At 55.2% G+C, this 20,507-nt stretch overlaps 1 protein-coding gene across 2 annotated transcripts; it reads right to left on the bottom strand.

Annotated features, from left to right (window-relative positions):
- Positions 1 to 5,765: 5,765 nt before the first annotated feature.
- On the bottom strand, positions 5,766 to 20,211 carry Cpne7 (copine 7). Of its 2 annotated transcripts, XM_055621434.1 has the most exons (15): positions 19,961 to 20,211; positions 17,949 to 18,131; positions 14,296 to 14,370; positions 14,039 to 14,113; positions 13,162 to 13,245; positions 12,465 to 12,554; positions 12,110 to 12,208; positions 11,423 to 11,509; positions 11,120 to 11,179; positions 10,207 to 10,340; positions 9,416 to 9,470; positions 8,921 to 8,972; positions 8,720 to 8,853; positions 6,999 to 7,235; positions 5,766 to 6,385 (listed from the first exon to the last, which is right to left on the bottom strand). In XM_055621434.1, exons 1-15 carry the CDS (start codon positions 20,126 to 20,128, stop codon positions 6,248 to 6,250), a joined length of 1,671 nt encoding a protein of 556 aa, XP_055477409.1. In that variant the 5' UTR covers positions 20,129 to 20,211; the 3' UTR covers positions 5,766 to 6,247. The 2 variants fall into 2 exon arrangements, with proteins under 2 accessions (XP_055477409.1, XP_055477410.1); XM_055621435.1 differs by lacking the exon at positions 11,120 to 11,179.
- Positions 20,212 to 20,507: the final 296 nt, after the last annotated feature.

Below are 20,507 nucleotides of genomic sequence, written 5' to 3'. Positions count from 1 at the left end.
GAAAGAAAGAAAGAAAGAAAGAAAGAAAGAAAGAAAGAAAGAAAGAAAGAAAGAAAGAAAGAAAGAGGGAGGGAGGGAGGAAGGAAGGAAGGGAGGAAGGAAGGAAAGAAGGAAGGAAGGAAATGAAAAAGTAAAAAGTACATGAGAGCTCCAAGGAGGGTCTGTCCTTGCTGCAGGGTTGCTCTTAGCAACCCAAATCCTCATGCTCAAAGGACAATTGAATGGCCACAGCTAAGGGAGAGGTCCCCAGACCTCGTTATAGATGCCCTTTACAATGCTTGCAAACATGGCAGCATTAGCCTTGACTTTGCCCCTTCCGATATGTCCCCAGAGTGGGAGTTCCTATGACAACAGGTGACTTTCCAGAAAGAGCTGAGCATGTCGCTCACTCGGTGAAGCGCTTGCAGAAGTGCTTGCCTAGGTACGCACAAAGCTCTGGATTTGATCTTGAGCACTCGTTAACCCTAAACAGTGATGGTGCATACCTGTAATCCCTACACTTGGAAGGCGGAGCTGGGAGGACCGGAAGTCACAGGCCATCTTTGGCTAAATAGTTACCACTTTTTCTTCAGGGTATCTAAGCACATTGTGCACCCAGCTGGACTGGAGGGGCTTAGCTGGGGTTAGGCAGGGTCTCAGTCGGCATGAGTGTGGGAGAAACAGCCTTCTCTGGAGACAGTGTTCAGCGAAACAGCTCTCTCTATTGATGGGGGGGCAAGGGCTATATAAACCTTGGGGAGCAGGTAGAGGGGTTTTCAGGGTGAATGTACATCATTGGCTGGGGCTGAGGTGCTGGGAATGCTTCATTTGCATGAAAAGGAATTCAGATCTTTGTTTTTTGTTTTTGTTTTTAACATTTTTATTTATTATGTATACACTGTTCTTCCTGTGTGTCAGAAAAGGGCACCAGATCTCAGTATAGATGGTTGTGAGCCACCATTTGGTTGCCGGGAATTGAACTCAGTACCTCTGGAAGAGCCACCAGTGCTCTTAACCTCTGAGCCATCTCTCCAGCCCCCTCCTTATAAGCAGAGGGAAAGTTTAACTTGAACCCTGGCCACCAAGCTACAGGACCACCTCAAGGATGGCAGAGGTGGAGGTTGCAAGGCTGTGTGTGCCAGGGCATCCAGGTCCAGAGCAGGGAGGAAGCAGTCGTACTCCTGATAGTCTCAGGTAGAGATTTTCAGGGCTTGGATGCCTCTCGACCTCACTCTTGCTCTGGACCAGCTCCCCTAGTTACATGGCTTTTCAGCCACACACATAGTAAGTGGCTTGATGTGATGGAGCACACCTTTAATCCTAGGACCAGGGAGACAGACACAGGTTGATCTCTGGGAGTTTAAGGTCAGCTTGGTCTACACCAGAGAGTTCCAGTTCACCCAGTGCTACAAGGTGAGACCTTGTTTCAAAGCAACAACAAAAACCCATGAGGTCTTGTGGCCTACAAGCACTGACCAGAGAAATGCAAGTCAAGTCCCACATTTGCTACACGCCCAGAAGGTCGGAGATGAAAGCACAAAGGGTACCAAGTGTTCTGGACGGGACCTGGCCCTGGCTTCTGAACGAATTGTGTTCACCCTGTGGCCAGCAGGTCAGCCTGATAAAACTGAACCCAGCGATGTGCAGAGCAGCCCCCTAGTTGGAAAAGGATGTAGATGGATGAAATGAAAGGGGAACCTGCCCACAGTGAGAGGAGTGATTCATATGCCGGACTCTGCAAGGCAGTGAGAAGAGGGCCAAATGCACCGTGATTCCATGCACATAAGATCCAAAGCCCAGCAAGAAACAACTGGTGACCTTGTGACCCGTCAGGGAAGGGGTAGCACCGGGGAGTGCTCCCAGACCACAGAGAGGCAGGTACTTGTCTCAGGCCCAGTAGCTCGTGATCCAGGATGGACCCATGGCCTTTTGGGGTGAGTCCAGCAAGGGTGTGGGATGGTGCTGAGCCAGTGAGAGCAGATTCTTCTGGTATTATAGGCTGAAATGGAGAATGGGATGGAGTGTCAAAGGATACACTGACCATGTGCCAGATCCTTCTTTGGGGGCTGGGAGCATGAACCCCTCACAGTCTTAGGAGAAAAGAGAAATTGCATGAGCCAGAAAGAGACCAGAACATTCCCCCCCCCCCCCCCCCCCCCCATGATGACTGAGATCTTCTTGGTATCTATCAGCCTGAAATCTCACCCAGGATTGCTGTGAAGTCTAGACCTCAGGTCTGGCCAGGGTCAGGGTTGTGGCCCTGGTTGAGAGTAGGACTGAGAAGAGGCTGGCTCGGGAGGTATCTTAGGACCATGTCTCCAAGTTTCCTCTTGGTTGCTAAGGTAGATAACCGCAAAGATGGAGCCCAGAGCAAGGAAGGAAGCTCCTGTTTCCTCACAGGGACCTCTTTTCCCTGTCCCAGGGCTGTTTCTCAGTTCAGGAGAGTGACTCTATGAGGACTTAGTCTATTAGGCCTTCGCCATCAGTTCCTCCACCCCACAGCACAGCCAGGCAGCCCAAAAGCGTGTAACTCCCGGTGCTCCAAACAGATGACTTCTTACCTCACTTCCTCTGGCTGAGATTCTGTCTTGAGTTGCAAAACAGAACCTTCTAGGCTACCCAGGGAAAACTCCATACACCTAACTAATACCCTGATTTTGGTGCATGCGATGAGGGGCAAAAGGCCCCACTGCTCATCTGCACACTGGGCCAATGACATACCTATTCAAGAGAGAAGCAGGCTTCATCCTAGACCAGCAAATAACATGCTCCACTCAACATCTGGATGTTGCTGTTGGGCTAAAACCCCATAGGTAGACCTCAGTGGTAAAGCCACTCAAGACTTGAGGCCCTTCCCAAATGCACACACATGCACATATTTGCATGTGCGCAGACACATGCCTAAACATACATGCACACATAACCGAGGCTTTGCAGCCTGGGAGTCAGCACAGAAGGCCCAGCTCCAGACTCTGCTGCAGTGTATTCTTGGCGAAATGGCTTTACTTCTCTGAGTTCACCCCCTCCCTCTGTGAAGTGCACTCACAGTAGGGCCGTCACGTGGGACTGTTGTGAGAATTTAGCAGGGCGATGTTTAAGCAAAAGCTTAAGGAGTACTGAGAAGGGAGGAAGACTCCACTATGCCCAGGCACAGGATCTGGTGAGAGGAGGAAGGGAGGGGAGAGGTGGAAGAGAAGAGAGGGAGCAGGGAGGACACGCCCCCAGGGCCAGCTGCTTGCCCACCAGTGAGGGGCGTCCACCAGCAGAAGGACAGGCAAGGGGCAGGTGGCGAAGGGAACAGCTCCGCTCACAGCTCTTGTGTGATTGGCCGGACTGCATGGGGCTTGTCTGACAGCTCTGCAGCCCCCACACCAATTACAGGCACTTAGTCACAGGTTCCTGCCCGCACTTCCTCTCAGCAGCAGGAGAAAGAACAGCCTTGATGGGGCTGGTCCTCCCCACCCCCTCCATCCCTCAGCCACCCAGCTCGGAGAAGGAGCAGGATGGGCACTGAGCCAGCAAGGCAGAGCCTGGCCCCGGTGTGAGGTGGGAGCGCGTTTACAGCACAAAGGCTAGCTGTCCCTTAGACTGAGAAACGGGTGCCCTAAAGCAGACGGAAGGCCACCCATCCAGCCTCCTACACAAGGCTCAGCATGTCGTGTCAGTGTGCACGGCAGGTCAAGCTGAAGCACGGTGCTCCTTACGCTCGGAGCTTGGATCCCCTCAGTCAAATCTCTGTGAGGCAGGAGTCTTGCCTGGCTTGCCTGTGGCGCTGCCTGAGGTCTCTGTTAATGGTGACATCAGCTGGGGCTGAATCTCAGCTGGCTGGGAGAGGCCATTTGCCCATTTAGCCGTGTATTTAAGCAGGATGGGAGCCCACTGGGGCCAGGGACTTATTCTCATGACACGTGCCATGGGCTGCTCCTGGCATGGTGGGCCCTGAGGGCTAATATCTCAACTGAGCAGGACAATTCTTGATATTCTTGGGGGGGGGGCAAGTTTGTGTTTGTTTGTTTGTTTGCTTGTTTTTGTTTTTTAGGACAGGGCTTCTCTGTGTAGCCCTGGCTGTCCTGGAAACTGCTCTGTAGTCCAGGCTGGCCTTGAACTCACAAATCTGCCAGCCTCTGCCTCCTGGGATTAATGGCATGCACCACCACCACCCAACATTTATTTTTTAGACCGGGCCTCACTATGTAGCCCTAGCTAACTAGCCCTCACTGTGTAGCCCAGCCTGGCCTTGAACTTAAAACAGTCCACCACATCTGCTTTCTGAGTTCTGGGACCACTTGGCACTTGGTGTTTTTATGACCCAGCTATGGAAGTTACATTGGACCCTATGTCCACCCAAGTTCATAAAGACAGAATGAAAGCCCACCTCTCGACGGGACAAACCCAAAGCCCTGTTAAGCAGCCATACTTGTCTGTGACTGACAAGAAGCAAGGATCAGACCCTGTCTGAGAGGCCCTGGCTCTAGCTAAGTGCTGTTAAAAGTCCACAGGTGTTAAAAGCTAGTGCCGTTAGCCTGGAGCATCGAACTGCCTCCAAGCCTGCAGAGAAGGCTCATCACACAGCCTGCTGGGATAGTCTCAGTGGGGCGGGCTGTGGGGCTCTTGGCCACCCGAGGACCCCTAGTCCAGCCAACTTGGAAATTCTCCCAGGGCCCTAGAGCCACTCCCGGCTGTGGACCTAAGAGTCAGGCTTCCAACTTAAGCTGGAAGATTCTGAATGTCTGGGGACACATTCTGTCTGCCTTGTCAGGGGGTCACTTCACACAAGCTCCCCTGGATTCCAAAATCACGTGGCACACATGTTAACGTAGCAAAAGGCATGAAGACAGGAACTTTGCCAAGCAAGTACTGGCCCTGCCCTCATCAGTGTCTGACCCAGCGAAGTCCTTTCACTGATGGGAACCTTGATTTCTTTGTGAAGTGAGAGCCTGGGACGCGCTTCTGGACCAGGTTGCCCAAGTGTTGAAAGAAACTCACTTTCTCTTTGCTTTGTGATCTAAGAGCTAAACACTTCTCTGAAAGGGCCAGCTCTTGGAAGGACTGTCCTTTCCTCATCCCTCCCAGCAGCAGCTATCCCAAGTCCTCCACACTGACTCTCCTGCATGCAAAAACCCTTCCTCCACGCACTGCAATCTGCTGCTGCCACTGGAACCCCAGGCCCCTTGGCTTCACCAGAGAAGAACCCAGGCCAGATGTCTAGGAACTCTTGGGCTCCTGTACTGTGGGGACTGGGTCAGACCCAATAAAGCCTCCCTCCCATCCTGCTGGGGTTCTACTTCCCCAGATATCCGTGGATAGTACATTTCTCTGGTGTCCTCTCTGTCCCCGAAGAGACCAACATCCGCCGGCCCTTCCGGAATCGTAGCCAGGTTACCATGGTGATGCCTATTATCTGGGCTTAACAGGAGATGAATCAGGAGCTAAAAATAGCCCCAGAGTGGATAGATAGATTGATAGATGGGGTGGGTCTGATTCAGGGTTGGGACAATTTGTTTTTCTCAGACAAGATAATTGAGAGGAAATCTCAATTAGAAATCCACCCCCACTCAGACAGGTGGAAGCTGCCTTCAGCCGACAGCTTGTTTCAGCCACAGGGTGCGTCCTGAATGCAAGCCACAGTCCCTCAGAGCTGCTCTTCCCTCCTGACACATCAGCAGCTAAGGGGACCCCCTAACGACCAGGTCCACAAGCCTTACTGCTGTGTGTGACCTGGCAAGCCTGGCTCTAGGAACAGTCACACCAGACGCCCTGAAGCAAGAAGACACAAGGCTCTGAGGATGTGGGGATACTTTATTATACCCAACACCACCTCCCACAGACCCCAAAGGCCACAGGGTCTCAGATATGGCACAGGTTGGAGTGACACCAGACAGGACAGAGAAACCTCTGGGGACAAAGTGCCTAATCCTGGGTGTCCTCAAGGGTTGGGGTGCTGCCCCTCCCCCACAGGAGCCAAGGACAAAATTCTCTGGTTCCACCACCACCCCTTCAATAGCTGGGCTGCCAGCGTCCCTCCAGTTCTCTCAGCAAACCCCGCTCTGTGCCCGCTGGGTGCCAGGAGGCCCAGGCATGGGGGAGCTGCTGATTTCTGTCCCTCCACAAGGCCTGGATTTCTTGATGATGGGGAGCAGGCCGCTGATCCAGGCCAGGAGATCACAGGAGCAGGGCTGGGGCCTGGGCTGGGTCAGAAGCTTCGTCGGGATCTCTGGGGCTCGGGAGACGCTGTAGGTGGGCATGCTGCTCAGAGCCCTTCGCCCGCTCATGGTGCTGAGCTGGGACCAGCCTCTCCAGGCTGCCCGCCCAGGCTCCGAGGAGGCAGGTCCTTGTGGCTGTAGTACTCAACCACCTGCTTTGGCACCTCGGCCAACACGCACTTGGCGAGTGCAGCAGGGGACGCCTGGGTTCAGAGACAGTGTGGTTACATCTGAGGGCCTTCCGCATCCTTATCCCTCTATCTGGGTCACAGACACAGTACCCAAATCTACTTAAGGCACATGTGACGTGGCGGTCAGCTGAGCTTCTATGGACACAGCCTGAAAAAGCAACCACGGAACCCCTAGACTGTCCTAGCAATAGTTGATAGCTGTGCCGGGGTCTCCACCCAGCCCTTTCATCTCTCCCAGCACAGCAGGAAATGACGCACGCACGAGCTGCAGGTGAAGTGGGGTCACCAAGCCCAGGTACCCATCCTTATGCTCCCGCATGAAAAGTTGCAGTGTGCATGCGTGAGAGAATCCATGTGATGTGTTTACTGTGAGGTGGGTGTGGGGGCAGTGTGCCAGGTCCACAGGGTCCCCCGCTGCTCTCTCCGAAGCATAGATTTTAGGGTCAGGAGCTCACTGCTCAAGCACTCAGGGTGGAGACTGTCGGGGAGCCATCCCCCGGAGGCTGCTTTTTGAGGACACAGACAGGGCGGGGCCGTACCCTGGCAGGGAAGTCATGTCTGCCTGAACAGTGGGTACCGCCCCAGGGGCCCACCTCTTGGTGTGGTCCCTCTTCCGGCCACTTACATTCTTGAGCTCCCGGAAGGGCACAAACTGGACGATGTCCCGGAGCGCAGGCTCGCCCCGAGGGGAGCGCAGGACCCCGTCATCCCCATCCAGGATTTGCATGTCCGTGAAGTCAGCATTGCCTACCCCAACGATGATGACCGACATGGGCAGGTGGGAGGCCCGAACAATGGCCTCCCGGGTGTCCGCCATGTCTGTTACCACACCGTCGGTGAGGATGAGCAGGATGTAGTATTGCTGGAGGCATAGGGAAGAAGTGGGGGTGCTGGTCCCCGGATTCGCTCAAAGCCCGCTTGTACATGTGCATACACACACACACACCACATCTAGCTCCAGTCTACCTGAAAGGGCCCCGTCAGTGTGTAGCTCTGCAGGGCCCATCCATGCTTTGCTAAAACTGTTAAGTTAGGGTTGTCCACTATGCAGAGCAAAGCTCAGTGCTCCGCCCATCAGAGGGGCACTGCAGAATCCACTTTAGAGACAAGGCCCCCCAGGCAGAGCTTGAACCCAGGTCTGACACCAGAAGAGGAGGAGTCCTAGATGGAGAGGGCCCCGACACCCTGACACCAGGGTGTCCAGGTCCTTCAAGAGAGGGACCTGTTTAAATAGAAGTTCATGCTCACTGTCAAGAACACAAAATCCAGCCAGGTGCGGCGGCACGGCCTCAGGGGCAAACTGATCCCCGAGTTCCAGGCCAGCCAGAAACACACATAGACAAAACAGATCTGGAGAGATGGCTCAGTGGCTAAGAGCACCGATGGCTCCTACAGAGAACCTGGGTCTGATTCCCAGCACCCACGTGGTGGCTCACAACCACTCGTCATTCCAGTTCCGGAAGATCCAGCGCCCTCTTCCAGCCTGTGTGGGCACTTCGAGCACACGGTGCACAGACACACATGCAGGCAAGACACTCACACACATACAATGAACGTGACAAAAAATGTTTTAAAAGCTTGGACAACTGGGTTGAAGAGATGGTTCAGCAGTTAAGCCAGCAAAAGCTGGCCTCCATGCCCCAGCAGCGGGTAAAAGTGAATTCCGTGAAAGGAATGCTCACTCTGTGGTCATGACAGGGTGAGCTCGGTGCCTGTAAGACGCTGTCCTTGATGTCTGAGGATCAGTGTGCTCGGAAAGAATTCACCGGGCATCAGCCGGCAGCGGTTGGGGAAGGGGCGGGAGAGGGGGGCAAACTGGCAGATGCTGTGACCAAGCAGAGGGCCAGAGTTGTGCACTAGCCTGGTCATTTGTAAATTAGATTTTTTTTTTTTCCAAAATGAGAAATTAAAAGAAAGCAGCAGGCCAGCTGCGTCTCAGCAACATGTCCAGGGCTGCAGAGAGCAGAGTGCAAGCCTAACAAATGCTCTAAACGCACACCGAGGATGCCTCAGAGAAAACACCTGCGGGCTGGTGCGGAGGAACAGGAGGCAGGGAAACTGAGGGAAGCCCACATCTGTCCTGCATAGCCAAGGGCTGACTGTCAAGTGATTAATTCAGTCCTCTGCCCACAATTCAAACAAACAAACAAACAAGCAAACCTGACTGCCTGGGGCTTTGGGGGAGCCACAGCTGACAAGCTGAGCCCTTCCCTCCTCCACCCCGAACCACCTGGCCGCCTTTGCGCTGCCAGATCACTGCTTCCCTGGCTATAGGCCACTACTACACACACGCAGTTCAGTGGTGCCATAGCTGGACACATGAAGTCCCTGTCCCTGGTCACCTACAGAAGCCTCGCCTGTGCGTTCCTCAGCTGCTGCCATTCGGGCCACCTTGGAGATGATGGGTGCCACATTGGTGGGGCCGTAGAGCTGGACCTTGGGCAGGCAGTTCTGGTAGGCCTCCACCACGCCCTGGATTCCTGGAGGGGACAGTGGGGTAAGCGTGGCCCCGGGTACCCCGGGGCCAGACCCACCTCCGGCTCCTACCTTCACACTCATCATCCTCAGGGTTGAAATTGATGGCAAAGTCATGGGACACCTGGGCAGGGACAAGAGTCAGCTAGGACCTTCCTGGGACCCACTTGTTTCCCACTGACTGGGAGAACTTGGTTTGTAACTTCTGGGCCCCGTGTGGGAAGACAGAAGGAGACAGACTAATGCTGGGCCATTACTTCAGCACCTGAACACAACTCTAACTGCTCCTTCCAAGATACATTAACCAATAAAGCCCCTCTCCCGCCACCATGTTTGCAAACATAAGCAACTAAATTGTCACTGAATCTGTCATGCCTATAACTCCATCCTCTAGGAGGCCAACAGTTATCCTCTGGCCTATAGGCCAGAATCTACCCTCCTTCCAGGCCCTCTCCCAAACGGGAATAGTGGCCACTATGGTTCTTGTACTCGAGACGCTTCTTCCCCGAGGAGGTGAGGCCTAGGCAGATAGGTGGCTATAGGGGGCCCAGCCCAGGGCCCTCCTACCTCGTACTTGGGAGGGATCCGGGCTCCAAATCCCAAAGCGGAAAATCGCTTGTCACTGAAAAAGAGGCAAAACTGATGGCTTCAGGAACCTGGCCCCCATGGGTGAGCCAAGGTAGACACTGGACAGAGACTAGGAGGCCTGGGCCTTGCTGGGTCAGGAACGGGGATCATACTCATGCCACATAGGGGAAACTGAGGCACTAAGATGAGAAATCATTTGTGAGCACATGCAGGAAAGGGGAGTTGAGGTGAAGGCTGGGGCTGCTCCCTCACTCTTCCCTCCAGGCCTGGAGACCCTGTGGAGGTGGCGTCCTGACATGAGGCTGTGTCTCCTGAAGAACACCTACCCTGTCCTACTGTATGCTTTGCTCTCCCGCAGAGAGGGAGGGCTCCACGGGCAAGTGGCTCTGAGTGAGGGGTCTGGGCCATAGTGAGGAGCCCAGAGACCAGACCACCAGGTTTGCCCTCAGCCCCTGCCTCGCCAGTCACCCCAACCTCCACGACTGTGTTTTCTGCTCTGTAAAATGTTTTCCACTCTGTAAAATGTCTCCAGGTGTGTGTCATAGTGAGTGGCCAAGTTAGGGACATAATGCATTGCCCATCCCCGTCAGGCCCTGCACCCTCTGCCAGGGTCAGTGAGCTTTGTGTCTACTGGGCATACTGTCTGCCAGTGAGGGACTCCCACTCCTGCTTGAAACCACCTTTCCATTGGCACATCCTTTGCCAGTCATGATGCCACTTCAGAAGCGCCCCAAGCCCAGCGTGGCCCAGAGAGATGGGCGGGGCCACACCTGTCGTAATCCTGGCAGACCTCGCCCACTGCCACCAGTGCCCTCAGGTACTCGTTGGGCTGGTAAGGGTTGATGTGGTGGAGGGAGCAGCTGTTTCTCGGGTCACCGTTGGAGGCTGTGAAGTCGATGGCTACCTGCAACATCCGGATAATGAACTTCACACACACGCACGCACGCACGCACGCACGCACGCACATGAACACGCACACGCACATGCACACACACGCATGCTGGACAAGCAAACGGCACCCAAGCCCAGCCTGATGTCAAGGGCCTTGCATCTCGGCTTCCCCAGCTGCTAAGCAAGCTTACCTGTTCACTGGAGCTAGTCACTATTCCCTAGGAGATGAGGAGGCTATCCAGACCCTGAAAACCCTAAGTCTCACTCTTGGAACCCCAGGGTGACTAACCCTGTCCTCTGGGAGAAACCTGGAGCTAAACTCCCCTTGGAGGGACAAGGCCCATGGAAACACTTGCTCTTCACTGCTCTGCTCCCCTCTCTGCCTGGTCCTCTCTCCGCCTCCCACCTCATCATCCTCAAGGCCACCCTGGACCAGCCTAGCCAGCCTACTACTGTCTGTGGTCTGTGGTCTGCCCAAGGCTAAGCCAGAGGGACCCTGCAGTGTTCACTCCTGTCTTCCTCTTTAGTGTCTTTGTTTTCCTCCTGTCCCTATAATTCTGCGGAAGGTAAGCCCTGGATGCCGGTGTTGGAGGGTGGCCTTGAGCTGGTCCTGCACTCCTGCGTCCTATCCTTCATCGCCATTAAAGAGGAAGACATGGAAATGTAGATTAAAAAAACCCAAATAGCACCGAGGAACCTGCTGCTGTCTGTACACAGCTGGGGCTCAGGGGTTTGACGGAGGCCCTGCCCAGTTGGCTGGGGCAGCATGGATGGCAGGACCCAAAGACTCACCGTGCAGTGGATCTGGCAGCCACCCATGATGTAGTCCAGGAAGGAGTGGACCCTGTGGAGCTTCCAGGCAATGCCATTGGCAAAGCCACTCATGACCCCTCTTCCCGCCCAACTCTACCCAAGAAAGCAGGCCTGTGTCAGTGGGGGAGGACCCTCCTAGCCACTGTTGTCTGTGGGGGCATCTTCCCCATCCCTCCTCCCTTGGCCTTCCCAGCTATTTCAAGATCCCACAGTGAAGCCCACCAAGAGGCTAATCTCACTGACCCATCTGCCTAAGGGGCTTCAGGCAGGACGGAGGCTCACCTTCAGGTCTGCCAGGATCACCACCCCAGAATTCTTGTAATTGCGCTTCTTCTGTTTGTACTTGGCATTCACACAGTCCCACTGGGCCTGGGACAGGGACAGGGATGGGCAGAAACTCCACCCAGAGCGGCAGTATTCAGGCCCCTCCCATAGGGGGGGCCAGGAGTCACCACCAAACCTGCTGGTGACCTCACACTGCACAAGGCTGTCTCCAGCTGTGAGTACAAGGCCCATGCCACCCACGGGGGTCAGGATGGCCTCTGTGGGGACATACCCATTTCACAGGGTAGCACTTGGGCACACAATGGGATAGAGAAGAGCCATGCGAATAAGAACATGAGCGAGGTCGGGGCCCAGGTTAGACCCTGCACGGCAGCTTCGGTACCACGGTAGGTCAGCTGTACCATGAGGCTGTAGATCTCCCTGGAGGAACCCAGGGCAGCCCTCCCAGCATACCCCCCCAGCTCCAGGGGCTTGGGCAGGTCCCAGGAAGGGTGCCCCTCCCACCTTGACAGATGTACGGGCTTGCTCACACGGTCACTTGCTTGCAGGCCCTGTGCTGGCCACATGAGTGTCACTGCCCTTTGTCACCACCGTGTCTCCTCTGGGGTGGGTAGAATGACTAGCCTCCCAGAGACCCACTAGAACAAGTCAGAACCTGTGGCCCGAGACGGGCCAGCAGCTCACCTGCTCCTCCTCAAAGGCCTTCTGCATCTCTGCAAAGGTGGTGGTGAACTCGCCGATGAAGTCATGCTTTCCTCGAGAGTCATAGTCCCAGACCAGGCACTGGGGAGCCCAGGCCTCTCAATGGGCTGTTCCTCAGAGGACAGCCCTGCCAGCCCTGGACAGGCTATCATTCCTCGCCTCCCTCCTTGGTCTCCCTCATCCACAAACCCTAACTCTCCAAAGCCTCGGTGGGTCTGGAGAAACTGAACACCTGCCCCTGGTCCCTGGCCCTGCCCCTATGGCCATGTCCCTATTCCCCCACCCCTTCTAACCCTGACCCCACTATTTCCAGTCCTGCCCGCTACTTCACCCCCACCTTCAGAGGGCGTGTCTCTTCGCAGCTGCAGAGTGAATTCAGCGACACCTTGAAGGGTTCCCACACTGGATTAAGGTTATTCTTCACTACCTGTGGGCCAGAAAAGACTGACCTGGGTGGGGACCCCAAGGGATCTAGCGCCCAGGGAGGGCTGGAGTCCTTAGGGCACAGGTCCCTTAGCCAGGGTACAGGGCCAGCAGAGTCCTGAGCTAAGCATCTGTGAGGGGCCACTTGGGGTGGAGATGATGGGTATCAGGAGACTGGGCTTGCCTTGGGCTCCAAACAGAACTGGTGTAGCCCAGACCTTTCTGCTCTCCACTCCTTCCACCACCATCCCCCGACCCTACTAGCTTCTGCCTCACTCCAGCCACCTGGGCTGTTTTCTCCCTAAATAGATCCTTCTCGCTCAATTTAATCTGTCTCAAAAGGAAGCTCTCTCCCTGCCGCAGCTAAAATCCTGTTTCCCTGCAGGAGGAAGCAGGTAACCCTAAAAATAGGACCGGCGACAACAAAGCTGCCACGCTAAATCTGGGCAGACACAGAGCCAAGTCCACGCAGCCGTTCCATCCATCGAAAGAGAGTCCAGGCTCTTGGAGGTAAAGACCCCACAGCCACCGTCTGGGAGGGTGCTGGGCCCACTTCCGGCCACTTCCTTTGACCCCTGAAGCCCCCTCTGTCATCAGGCACCGACCCTCACCTCTGTCCTGTACACCAGCTGCTCACTGCTGTCGTCATTGATCCGATACAGCTCTAGGAAGGGGTCCGACTTGCTGAAGAGGTCCTGGGGCAGCAGAGGGTATGCTGGCCAAGGGGCTAGCCAACTTTGGGCTCGAGGTCAGCGCCCTCCCTTCTGCGATGCTGGATGCTGGCTTCATCCCTTATAGGTTGGTGTTCACCCCCTCCCCACAGCCTCAGTTTCCCCAGGCATACAATAAGTTGCAAACATTCCCTGAAAGCCCACAGTGACAAAGATTTGTCTTTCGGAGTCTTCACTGGCTTCTGATGTACCCACTGTGAACCTTGACCTCTCCCCAGGTGTGTTTCCACTACCCCCCCATACTATTCCTCACTCTTGCTGCCTGCCTGGTGTCTGTACACCCCACCCGGCCTTGCTTAAATATCTCAAAGGAGATAGCTATCCTGGGTCCGTTCCCACCCCGTGAGAAGCAGCAAGGAAGCAGGCTCAGCCCCAATTTAAGGCAGTGGCCTCCCTGTCCCCTGTCCTCCCTGGGCCTATCTCCCCGTCCTTTAACAGGAACTCTGCCGGAGGTTGTTCGATGATCAAGTGCCATGCTGAGACTCAGAACAAAAGCTTCCTACCCACAAGGCAGCGTGTACGCGTGTGTAGCTGGGAGGGCGATGGCGTGACAGTGATGAGTGTAAAATGTAACAGTAACAAATAGCAAAGCGTCTAGGCCAAGACTGTGACAGCAGCATGCCAAGGCCTCTACGTGGCCATCCTGTCACTTCTTTTTCTGAGGCGTGGAGGCCAGAGCCGAGCCGGACCTAGCTTTTCACGCTGAGTCGGCCTGCAGGAGGCTCGGAGCCCAGCATGCAGCAGCTCTTAAGCTCACCTTGTCGTCCAGCTTCCTGGCCTGGAAGGAGAGCTCCACGTAGCCATTGTTCCCAGAGATGTCCTCCGCTATCACCTGAGTGCGTGACACAGGACCCGTGGGCTCCAGGCCATCGGTCTCACCCTCTCGCCTCAGCTGCCACCGGGGTGGCTCAGCTACACAGCTGCAGTCCCTCTGACGCCTCCCTGCTCACCTCCTCCCTAGACCCCCCCCCCAAAGCCATGGGAGGAAGGGGGAATCCCAGGTCCGCGCCTCACCGTGATGGTGGATTTGCCAGCGTTCCTGCCGAATCTCAACAGCAATGGGCGTGTCATTTTCTTCTGGGCCACAATCTGGAAACCAAGAAAGTCAGGCAGGGATGAAGGAGGAAGAGGGCATTGCTCAGCCTTCCAGGGCTCCCCGCACCCTGGCCTCCTGGTGGCCTTCCTGCTCTTGTCAGCACTCCTGGGCCCAGCTGTCACCTGACTGTGGGGTCCACACATCACACGCAGCTGGCACATGTGCCAGTGCATTAAGACATCAACCCTTAGTGCCAGGACCTCACCATAGCCTGGGTCTACTCATTGGTGAGAACCCTGGAAGGGTGGCTGGTTGGAAAGCTCTGAGCCCCTGCTCTGGATCCCCACTGTCCCGAATGAGTCAGGGTGGCCCTGGGCAGCAGAGAGGACACACGACACACTCAGCTTTCCTGCACAGGTGCCTGCTGAGAGAGGGCCGGGCAGACGTGCAATCCAATACTCAGTTCCTGGAGAACACGTCTCCCAGCTTGGGCCTCCTGTCCTCGCCTGTCCCACTGGGAGGTAGCTCACCCGCAGAGCAGTGCACCCCTCGCTTAAGGAGGCAAATGGCTTCACATCAGCCCAGGCTGCACATGGCATAGCACCTATCCGGTAGGGAACAGAGTCTAAGGGGCCAGATCCAGGGAGGCCTCCTGGGTGCACACTCTAGTCTGAATGATAGCAGTCCTGCCTGGACCACGGAACACGTGAGCAAGGATGGGAAGGTGTCTGTGACTGTATCTCGGGTACTTCTGTGCCTGTGCCCGCTTCCATAGGAACCTCGAAGGGACTGTGCCCCACTTCATCTCAGCCTTTGTTATGTAAAATGGGGATGGCAAAAAGATCTAGAGAGAAGGAGCCCTGACCAGGCAGTGGTGGGGATGAGTCACACACATGATGTTGGAACGGAGAATCAGACACCCAGAACATGCCATGTGGTAACTCAAGAACAGAAACAGCCAAGGGACTGGCAGGAAAGGGCATCCTGCGGGGTGACAGAAATGGCTACCTAGGCAGGAGACAGTCACATAAAACTGTCATCTCAGAGCCTGATTTTTGTTCTTTATAAATTATTTCTCGCTGTAGAGGGCATCCCTTGGCAAGCTGAGAAAGCCACGGCACACACCCAATGCATAAGCAGAGTAACTAGTAGCGGCAAAGTACTTGTCGCATGGGCGACAGGAGGGATGGCAGGGGCGGTGGCTCCCGACTGGCAGCAGAGCCCCCGGAGCCCCCGAGGCCGGATAGCCCTAGGCACTACCTCCCCTCCCACCCTGGCTGCAGGGAGAAACGTGGAGACTGCCCCCTGCCTTGCGTGGGATAGAACCCAGAACCTCAAACGTTAGGGGCAAACGTTGCCACTGAGCTGTGCATCAGGCTTGGGAAGACTTATGGGCTGATGTGGAAAGAATCATGAAGAGAAAAAAAAAAACAAGTTGCAGAACAGAGTGTAGGGCAGGCAGGCGGGAGATAAGGGAGGAGACAGAGAGGGGAAAAGACTGTTAGACAGGATCTCTAGGCTGCCTAGGCTTGTGTGGAATGAGTGGTAGCCCTCCTCCCTCCACACCCTGAGGGCTGGGATTGTAGAAGGGTAGAGCCGGCTGCAGGATTTCTTTCTTTGTTTGCTTGGATTTGGTTGTGTTGAGACAGGATCTCAAGCAGCTCAAACTGGTCTCATCTGCTGTGTCTGATGATGGCCATGAACTTTTGACCCTCCTGCCTTCAACTCCCAAATGCTGGAGTCACTGCAGGTACAGCCATACCTGGTTCTCGGGAGGGAGTGGAAGTGTATGTGTGTGTGTCTGTGGGTGTGCAAGCTGTGCGCAAGAGTGGATGTGCCTGCATGTATGTGCAGTTGTGCATGCTGTGGGTGGAGGCCAGAGGGGGACATCAGGGGTCCTGTGTGTCACTCTCCACCTCGTTCATTTTCCCTCACTGAACCTGGAACTCCACTGGTGACCAAAGAGCTCCAACAACTTTCCTGCCTTTACCCCTCAAAGCTGGGGATTTGAACTCATGGCCTCATGTGTGTGCAACAAGATCTCTTAGCAGATGAGCCATTTTCTACGGTTCTTTTTTAAGATAGTCTCATGTAATCCAGGTTGATTTTGCACTCATCATATAGATGAGGATAACCTTAATTTTTTTTATTTTTTATTTTTATTTTATTTATCTATTTATTTATTTATTTATTTATTTATTTATTTATTTATTTATTTATTTATTTTTGAGATAGGATCTCTTTATATAGCCCTGGCTGGCCTGGAACTCACTATGTAGACCTGGCTGGCTTTGAACTCACAGAGATCAGCCTGCCTCTACTTCCTGAATGCTGAGATTGATTAAAAGTGTACACTACCATGCCTGGCCACCTTGACTTTCTGATCCTCCTACCTCTGCTTCTTTTTGTTTGTATGTTTGTTTTTGTTTTTGTTTTGTTTTGTTTTTCATGATAGGGTTTCTCTGTGTAGCCCTGGCTGTCCTGGATTTGTTTTGTAGGCCAGGCTGGCCTCCACAGGCATGCACCACCACACCCAGCCCCACCTAGATTTTTCTAAGGAAAAACTGTTGTTTATTCACTCATGCAAGAATATGTCTCTGGAATGGGTAGAAAGACCTAGTGGCAGGACTGGGTGGGGGTTTCAGGGAGACATGCTAGGCCTACTGGAAACAGGCGCTCGTAACCCAGCTCAGATATATAAAAACTGAGACGGGCAGTGTTGGCGCACACCTGTAACTCCAGCACGTTGCAGGCAGAGCTTTGTGAGTTCAAGGCCAGCCTGATCTACAGAGTGAGTTCCAGGTCAGCCAGGGATACACAGAGAAACTCTGTTTTGGGGAAAAAAAATATTAAAACTGGTATGGTTTTATGTGCCTGTAATTTCAGTGGTTGGAAGATGGAACCAGGAGGATCAGACATTCAGTGTCATCCTTGGCCACACAGGGAGTTCAAGGGCAACTTGAGCTACAGAACAGGCTGTTTCTATACACACGCATACACATTCTCTCTCTCTGGGGGCTGGAGAGGTGGCTTGAGAATGCTTGCTGCTCGTGCAAAAGGACCCAGGTTTGGCTCCCAGCACCTACATGGAGGCTAACACCCACCTGTAACTCTGCTTCCAGAGATCTGACCCTGGATGTCCCAGGACATTCAGGGCTACTTGAGGAAACTATCTAAAACAAACAACACAGCAAGTAATAAAGAAAGGTGGTGGCGCACACCTTTGATCCCAGTACTCAGGAGGCAGAGGCAGGCAGAGCTCTACGAGTTCGAGGCCAGCCTGGTCTACAGAGTGAGTTCCAGGACAGACAGGGCTATACAGTGAAACCCTGTCTGGAAAACAGAAAGAAAGAGAGAAGGAAGGAAGGAAGGAAGGAAGGAAGGAAGGAAGGAAGGAAGAAAGAAAGAAAGAAAGAAAGAAAGAAAGAAAGAAAGAAAGAAAGAAAGAAAGAAAAGGAAAGCTTACATGTTGGTATACTCCTGTAACAGCAGGGCTCAGGAGGCTGAGGCAGGAGGATGTCAGCCTCAAAGACTGCTTCTCTTTTAAAGAGAAGCAGAGGCGGGGAGGGCCAGATGCTTGTGCCCCAGAAGCCCCTCCGCCCTCCTTCCCTCTGAGGAAACGGTCACTCACTTGACCCAAAGTACACTCCATGGCCCCTAGGAAGTCGTCATCCTGGCAGCTCAGCCCGCTGGGCCCGTGGGTGTCATACACCTCAAACCGGAGCTTCTGCACCTCCTCGAAGTAATAGTCAACCGTGAAGACCTTGGAGAACACAGGGTGCAGGCTGCTTTTCACCACCTCAGTCCTGTCCACCTGCAACACGAGCCTCCTGTGAGACGCCCCACGGGTGGGGGGCTGGGTTCTGCCATCCCCTCTCCCACTCATCTGTGCCATCCCAAGCCTGTTTTCCATCCATGGGGCCCAGCTCCCACCTTGCATACAGGGCTGCTGGCCTGGAAGGTCACTCCACAGAGGTCACCAATGGCGCCTCTATGCCTGGCTGAAAAGCACATCTCTCCCCCAGCCGGCCACAGGCTGATGTTTCTCTGCATATTCTCATCTCATGCCCACTACGACCTACCTATCCCCCACATTACAGATGTGGCCCGGCAGACCAGCACGGTCCTGCCCAAGGACCAGGTTGTCGGGGACAGAACTGGACTCCAGCCCTGGGCAGGGCAAGTCCAATGTGGAGAGTTTCCCCTAGCACTCAGCAAAGGGGTTTCCCTGCTGGAGGGGCTTGGGTTCACTAGTCTCTCCACTGAGGTCAGCTCCGCCCTCCAGAACACACACCAGTGACAACCCTTAGCTGGTAGACTGTCAAGACCCCTCACCAAGAGTCTGCACAGGCCCTTCCCAGGCAGCAATCAGACCATGCAACAAAAGCTACGGGAGGACCCAGGTCACAAGATGGTCCTTAGGTAGCAGTAGCAGCAACCCCTCCCGGCAATTTCTTCTAGGGGCTTGAACACGTGGTTTGGGGCAGGCCTTTGATCCTCTAGGGCCCTGAACCACAAGACCTCTCAGCCCCAGAGACTAAGAAGGACACTGAGTTGCCACAATGCGTATGCACATTTGGTGTTTTGTGGGGTCCCCATGCTGTGCCCTGCCCTGAACTCCCTGGATCCTCTGCACATCTTAGGCGCCCTGGCTACTCCCACCATAGCCACAGGTTCTGCCTAACACCTCTTCCTGGCTCTTCTCCCTGCTTCCTGTACATGACTGCCACAGCCAAGCAGTGGCCCGGAGCTGCTGGCGGGGGGGGGGGGGGGGGCTCCTCAGGGCCAAGTCTTCTACACCTGTTAAGGCTCTCAGCTAAGGTGTGCCCCTGATTCTCATTCCTGAGATGAAGCCAGTGTCCCGTGGGAGATGGCGACAGAGAAAGTGTTTTGTACAGAGCATGGGCAGTATCCTGACACTGGCCCGGAGCGTAGACCTGGGGGCTAGTGAGAGCTAGTGACAGACAAGCCCACTTTCCTGACGATCTGGCAACCCTGGGTTTCCGGTGTCCGGTGGAAAAACCCCCTGCTGGAGGCAGGCACTCAGATCTGGGTCGGCAGGGGGCATTGAGGAGTGGGGAGGGCTTGCAGCCACACGCATGCAATTGGCGATTTCTCCCACCCAGTGAGGAGGCAGGTGTTAGGCTGGGGAGACCTCCAACAGGGGCGTCTGGAATCCGAGCTTCGGGGTCGCTGTCCAGCCCTGCCCAGCTCCATTCCACCCAAACAGCGAGGTCTAGCGGGCAACCCATCGCCACCGGCCACCCTGCTTCGTGGGTGAGAGGCTGATGGCTGCTGCAGCCAATGAAGGGGAAACCCTGTGACCTTAAACAGCCCCTCTACCTGACTCAGGCAGTGTCCCTGCTCCTGAGCCTCGCTCCCTCCTGAGCTCATTGGTCTAGCCTGGGCGCTTCACTCTACCTCTACCAGCCCAAACTGAGACCCTCGGCTGCACTTCCGAGCACTTTCCACCAAGGTTCCTTTCTGCCGCTGCTCTCTGTTGCCCTGCCCTTTCTCGCAGCAGGTTGGCACCTCTTCTTTTGACCTGAGAGCCCCAGTTCCGGAACACCCTTGCCAGCACCCCAAATCTCAACTCGCACTTAGGTCTACGGGTGCCCAGCTCCAGGACGCTGGCCGCCCTACCTGTAGCCACTGGCCCTGTGCCTGCTGCAGCAGCACCACGCTTGGGTCGGACTTGGTCAGTGGGTCCCGGTCCAGCAGGTGCCGGCAGCTCAGCCGCAGCTCCACCTTCGAGGCACAGGGCGCAGGCACCACCCCCGGGGCCACCGCGCGCTCCGAGTCCCCGCTCATGCTTCAGGCTCCGCACTCGACCGGGTGGGCGCCGGAGAAATGGTGGCCGGGCCAGGCGTGGCCGCGCTCCCCCGCACGCCCGCCGGGCGCGGGCACACGTGTCTCGGGCGGCCGCCACAGCGTGGGGGCTGTAGGGCGGCGATGCAGCGGGGAAGGGATGGAGGGGACCGCGAAGGGGCGGGGCCGGGGTGGGGCCACGGGAGGAAAGCTCAGGGACCAAGCAGGGAGCAGATAGTCGGGAGAGCCGCCCCTTGGAGCTGGGTTTTGATCCCCTCACTGGAGCTGAGGGACAGGGTCTGGGTGGCACGCAAGCTCTGGGACTATAATGTCTCTATAGGGTTCATTCCGTGCTGAAGGCTCCGCAGAACTCGAACCTAGG

The sequence above is a fragment of the Psammomys obesus genome, unplaced genomic scaffold, assembly GCF_907164565.1.
Source record: "Psammomys obesus unplaced genomic scaffold, mPsaObe1.curated_primary_1811, whole genome shotgun sequence".
Classification (NCBI taxonomy): domain Eukaryota; kingdom Metazoa; phylum Chordata; class Mammalia; order Rodentia; family Muridae; genus Psammomys; species Psammomys obesus.
The sequence above is the reverse complement of the archived record's forward strand: the minus strand, read 5'-3'. Positions and strand labels throughout refer to the sequence as shown.